This window comes from Athene cunicularia, assembly GCF_003259725.1.
Source record: "Athene cunicularia isolate RWA chromosome 10 unlocalized genomic scaffold, athCun1 chr10_part1, whole genome shotgun sequence".
Classification (NCBI taxonomy): domain Eukaryota; kingdom Metazoa; phylum Chordata; class Aves; order Strigiformes; family Strigidae; genus Athene; species Athene cunicularia.
The window spans coordinates 572,175-577,982 of record NW_020799112.1 but is presented as its reverse complement, the minus strand read 5'-3'; the positions used below and the strand labels follow the sequence as shown (position 1 = coordinate 577,982).

At 51.4% G+C, this 5,808-nt stretch overlaps 1 protein-coding gene across 1 annotated transcript in view; it reads left to right on the top strand.

Moving 5' to 3' along the window:
• The first annotated feature begins 3,437 nt into the window (after positions 1–3,437).
• TRIP4 (thyroid hormone receptor interactor 4) overlaps positions 3,438–5,808 on the top strand; it is a 33,867-nt gene continuing 31,496 nt past the window's right edge. The window contains exon 1 of the mRNA XM_026855980.1: positions 3,438–3,443. Coding sequence (XP_026711781.1) covers positions 3,438–3,443 — 6 coding nt within the window. The remainder of the gene's footprint in view (positions 3,444–5,808) is intronic.

Here is a 5,808-nt window from a genome sequence, read left to right as displayed (position 1 = left end):
GGGAGGAAGGAGGAAGGGGGTGGGGTCACCCTTGGTCCTCCGAAGCAACCACTACGTGTATTGGAGCCCTGCTTCCTGAGAAGGCCCGACATCGCCTGTCCATGGGAAGTAGAGACTAAATCTGTTTGCTTTTGCTTCCGCGCGCGGACTTTTGCTTTGCCTTGCTTATATTAAAACTGCTTTTGTTTCACCCACAAGGGTTAGTTTATCTTCTTTCCCCTCTTTACCCTATTGAGAAAACAAGGGGAAAAAGGGGGGGGAAGTGATAGAGCGACTTGGTGGATACCTGGCATTTAGCCAGTCAAACCATCACAACAGCTCAAGCTGTTTATGAATACTGCAAAACAACATCTCCACAAAAATCAGACATCTCAATTTCAACACTAAAGGTGCAGGAGTGCAGCCGAACAGCAGAGGGAACTGGCCAAACCATAGCTGCTGCTCAGTGGAAGGCACTCACTCCAGCTCTCAGATTCCTCCATCTAGGAAGCCCAAGGCTTCCTCTGAAGCAGCTTGAAATATTTCAGTTGCCAATTAAAGCTTTATTCAGCATGATTGGTAAGTTCTAAATACTGCAAAAATGAATGTTATACCTATTTGGTAACTTCCTTAATTCCTCAACCTTCACACCTCTGCTTTAAAGAATAATTTATATTACTAATTACAGCATCTACTTCCATCGTCCACTCTCTCATCTGGGCTTCTTTGAGAGGGATTAAAATCCATTTTGACATGATTGCTACCAGATGACTGTTTTACTCTCTGTTAACAAAATACAACACTCTCCACAAATATATACAATCGTTTTTCCCATCCTCATATTCTTTGCCCCACAGCAGTGAGACTCCCAGCTGGACACAGAGGGTATAAGCCTGGCCTGTCCAAACCCACAGACAGCTCTGAACAGTCAACACACAGAAAGAGTCACCCCTCTCATGATAACCGGGCAATTGTACAACTCGCTGACAGTGTGCCTGCAGAGTGGGACCCTCACCTACCCCAACACCTGCCAAAGTATTTGCTCCAGTTATAGCTTGTTGCTGCCATGCTGCTTGCTGTCTAGGAGCGCACAAAGACACACAAACAGGTATCTCACAGAAGCTGTGCTGTAGATAAAACAAAAGCGGGTTCACAGGGGGAGGCCAGCGTTTATTAGACCCTGTGACGTAGCTGGGAAACACAAACATGCTTTCAGGTATGTAATTCCCTTCATCGGGGCTCTGCCCGCGGCGGCGGTCAAACCGTGGAGCAGTGTCGCGGGGCGTGCGTGGGTGAAGAAAGGCATCGAGGTGCTGGAGCGTGTCCAGGGAAGGGCAACGGAGCTGGGGCAGGGTCTGGAGCACAGGTCTGCTGGGGAGCGGCTGGGGGAACTGGGGGGGTTCAGTCTGGAGAAGAGGAGGCTGAGGGGAGACCTCCTGGCCCTCTGCAACTCCCTGCCAGGAGGGTGCAGAGAGGGGGGATGAGTCTCTGGAGCCAAGGAGCCAGCGCCAGGCCCCGGAATGGCCTCAAGCTGCCCAGGGCAGGGTCAGGCTGGCTCTGAGGTAAAATTTCTTCATGAAAAGGGTTGACAGAGACTGGAATAGGCTGCCCAGGGAAGTGATTGAGTCCCCATCCCTGGAGGTATTTAAAAGATGTGATGCTTAAGGAGATGGTTTGGTGGTCGACTTGTCAATGTTAGGTTAACATTTGGACTTGACGATTTTAAAGGCCTTTTCCAACCTGAACGATTTAATGATTCAATGTTCTTGGTCTATGTCAAAGCCAAAGTCATTCCTCATCAGCAGAACAAGTAGATATCCTTTGAACAAGGACATCCCAGAGCCATTAGACCTTGAAGATACTGTGCCAACTGAGCAAGCAAACTCAAGGTCTATGCATCCTTAGCTGAACTACCCTTATCATAATACTAAAGATTATGCCTATAAGTCAAGAGGATCCTTGCAAGGGTGAAGACCCTTCCCCTGAGCGTGCGTAGTAGTAGAAGTATTATGTCAGAACTGTTATAATTGTCTGTAAATTACTAACCAATCCTAGAGAGAATGGAATTGAAAAACTAACTCTGCCAGTTTTACAAATATAGCATGAAAAGTCACATTGGTGGCTTGTGCAACCCTAAAATAAATAAACAATTTCTCTCCCAAGTGTGTGATTATTGTCCTGTTGCACACCGGGCAACAAATCCACTTTTCAGACAACACCCTCACACAGAGCCTGTCACCTCAGAGCTGCTCCCCTCAGCCCGCTCCCATCAGCTGCCACCGAGTGCCAGTGGCCACAGCCCCCTCCTGGGGCCTGGGATATCTGTCATAGATGCACAGGGCCACCGAAGGCTGTGCGGCCGCGGCCCCCGCCCCAGCTCACCCTCCCCCCCAGCTGGTCAGCCCTTTGGCCCCAGCACTCTCCCCAGGAAGGAGGTGGCACATGGACATGCCAGGCCTCCCCTCCGCAGAATCACAGGATCATCTTGGTTGGAAAAGACCCTGAAGCTCCTTCAGTGCAACCATGAACCTCACTCTGACCATTCCCAACTCCACCAGATCCCTCAGCGCTGGGTCAGCCCGACTCTTCAACCTCTCCAGGGATGGGGACTCCCTCCCTGCCCTGGGCAGCCTATTCCAACGCCCAACAGCCCCTTCTGCACAGAAATCCTTCCTCAGAGCCAGCCTGACCCTGCCCTGGCGCAGCTTGAGGCCATTCCCTCTTGTCCTGTCGCTGGTTCCTTGGCTCGAGACTCATCCCCCCTCTCTGCCCCCTCCTGGCAGGGAGTTGCAGAGGGCCAGGAGGTCTCCCCTCAGCCTCCTCTTCTCCAGACTAAACCCCCCCAGTTCCCTCAGCCGCTCCCCAGCAGACCTGTGCTCCAGACCCTGCCCCAGCTCTGTTGCCCTTCTCTGGACACTCTCGAGTTATTCAATGGCCTTTTTGTGCTGAGGGGCCCAAAACTGGACCCACTCATCAAGGGGCAGCCTCACCAGTGCCGAGCACAGGGCTCAGATCCCTTCCCTGTCCCTGCTGGCCACACTACTGCTGATACAAGCCAGGATGCCATTGGCCTTCTTGGCCACCTGAGCACACTGCTGGGTCATGTTCAGCCGGCTGGCAATCAACACCCCCAAGTCCCTCCATGGCAGTGGGGCTCTCGCTGCCCGCTGCTCCTTCCTCGCTGCCCGCCTCGTTGCAGGGGCTGGTACCCATGTCCCACAAGGCCAGCACTGGCACTCCCTCCTGCTGATACCGCAGCAGTGCTGGAGGAGAGAGGAGGAAGAGTGATAAGGCTCCGTGGTGCCACAAGTTGTGATGGCTGTGCTCAGCTGTGGGCAGCACTGCCGACACCACCAAACCTTTCTGAGAGAGGGAAGTTTGTTCCCTTCCCAGGTGCTGGCAGAGGTGAAGCCTTGGCTCCCAACAATTTCCTGTCTGCCTACAGCATTTTAAAAAACATGTCGGTGAGTCACAATGGCCACAGCACAGAGAGCCCTGCAGCGTGTCACATTTTGGCCTAAGACACATTTTTATTCCTGCAGCAGTGTGAGTTCAGGTGGGTTCAGTGTGAATTCACAGCGATCAGGGTTGGAGAATTGCTCTGGTTGAAAAATGGTGTTTATTTGTGGTCTTTTCCAGCAAGATCTGTTCCTGAATCAAACGCACTGCAGGACTGGGCAAGCATTGTTGTGACACACCAATGGACAGGCAGTGCCAGAAAGTAATCCAGGTCCCTGGGGAGCAAGGTCCAGGTCCCCGGGGAACAAGGCAGCAAGCCAGGAGGGACACAGAGGCAGCTCGGGAGCCCAGCTAGGCTCGGAGCCCGGACAGTGCAGGGATGGGCCCGTTTGTGCTCTCCTGCCTCCAGCCTATGTCTGGAGCTCCCTCTGACGTGCAAGTGAAGTCTTGCTGTATGAAGGGTTAGCCAGGTAGCACATGGGGAGGAAGCCCGGGCACCCTCGGTTTCAGGGAAAGAGCACGTTATGACAGATTAAATCACGGTCTCCCCAGTGTGAGGCTCCTTGGTGGCAGCTGCACCCCGCGAACGTGACGGGAGCTGCATGGGCAGCCGAGGGCCTCGCTGTGCTTTAGCCTGGCAGCTGCCAGGGCTGGAGGCTTTTGCCTTTGTCACTCTCTGACACCCAGTAGGAGCTGTATTTTTTCCAAGAAACCACACCATCAGTTGTCCAGTGTGTCCAATGTCTCAGCAGCTGTTGGTCCCAAATACATCCTCTCCTTTTCCAACAGTTATTTCTCCCTTTATCTTTTAATGTTCATCCTAATGTGTGTTTGCTTCATCAGGCTTTTAGTGCTGGCTTTTTGATTTTTTTTTTAAATGATGGCCTAATTCCCCATTCCCTTCTGTCTTGTGGTGCTGGCACATGTGAAAGGTGAGCTAAGAATGATATGTTTTTACTTTGTTTGGGATGTGGTTTTGGTTTTTAAAGAGTAGACTATGACACCCTAAGCCTAGCCCTAAATATTCCCTCCTCTCCCTACAAGCCCATGTAGACTGGTGAGCTGCACTTTTTCTTTCATGCAAATTTACACCGTTTCTGGCCTCTGCCTTCAGCAGAGCTTTTGAGCAAGAGCAGAGCTGGCTCTGCAGATGTGTCCCACTGGTGAGCCGAGGGACAGGAGCGGGATTCGGAGCTAGGTTCGCTTTGGCAGAGCTTTGTCATCACCTGCTGCAGCACAGGGATGTGCACTGGTGGAGAAGAGGTTCGGGGAGGCTTTTGGGGAGGCAGCGAATCTGCCTGTGGGTGAGAAAAGCTTCCCTCTTCTTAAATAGTCCGCAGATACGGTCAGGTTTGCAAGGAGCTGCTTCTGATATTCAAGTGAAGGAACTGGAAAAGAGTGCCTCTGGGCAGGCATTTGAGCTGATACTCAGTCCCTGCTCAAAAGAAGCAGTCCCAGAATTCCCTCTTTCTCCCTCAAAGAAGGATGTGTCATTGGAAGAGATTCAGAAGAAGCTGGAAGCAGCATAAGAGAGACGTAAGGTAAACTTGAAACAGCCTAAGTGAGCTCTGCTCAGCTAGTCTGTGCGTGGGGTTTTTTTGTTTAAATTTACTTGCTACTTGGGACAAGTGATTAGCAGTTTATATTATGGTAAATGGAATATTCATTCAACTTTTGAATCTCTGGGGCTCTTATGAACCTTTGTTATGGTCTGCAAGGCCGTAGCTTTCTTCTTAAAGTAATCTTGAATGGGAGAAGATGTCTAGTTGAGAGGGCATGCTTTATCATGAAGCTGTTTTTTCTTGTCTTTAACATCTAACAGATTAATTTTCTCCTAAAAAATGTAATGGTGGATCTGTAATGAGAAGGTTTGTGAATACAATGTCTGACTCAATGCAGAATCTCGCTGATGAGGTGTAGCTTGGAGCCCCTGGCCATGCATTTAAGTGAAGTACAGCCTCCTGTGAGACCTGAATCACAGTGATTCACCATTCCGAGAATTGGGGATCTTCTAGCAATGTTAACATAAAAATCCCTGTTCTTTTTTTTCCGCAAAAATCCCATTTAACAACACTTGCAAGTAATGACAGAAACTTAGTGTTGAGGGATCCGGTGGAGTTGGGAACTGTCAGTGTTAGGTTAACAGTTGGACTAGATGACCTTCAGGGTCCTTTCCAACCTAGCTGACCCTGTGATTCTGAGTTCGGAGGCTCCGAGGGATGAGGTTCTCCCCGCGGGGAGAGCCGGGGCCGGAACGGTGGCGCCGCGGCCGCGTTCCCGGGGGGACACACACGGCTTGGGGCCGGTGCGGCGCCGCTTCCCTTCCCCCGCGCGGCAAATGGCGGCGCCCAGCCCGCTGCTGGCCTGGTG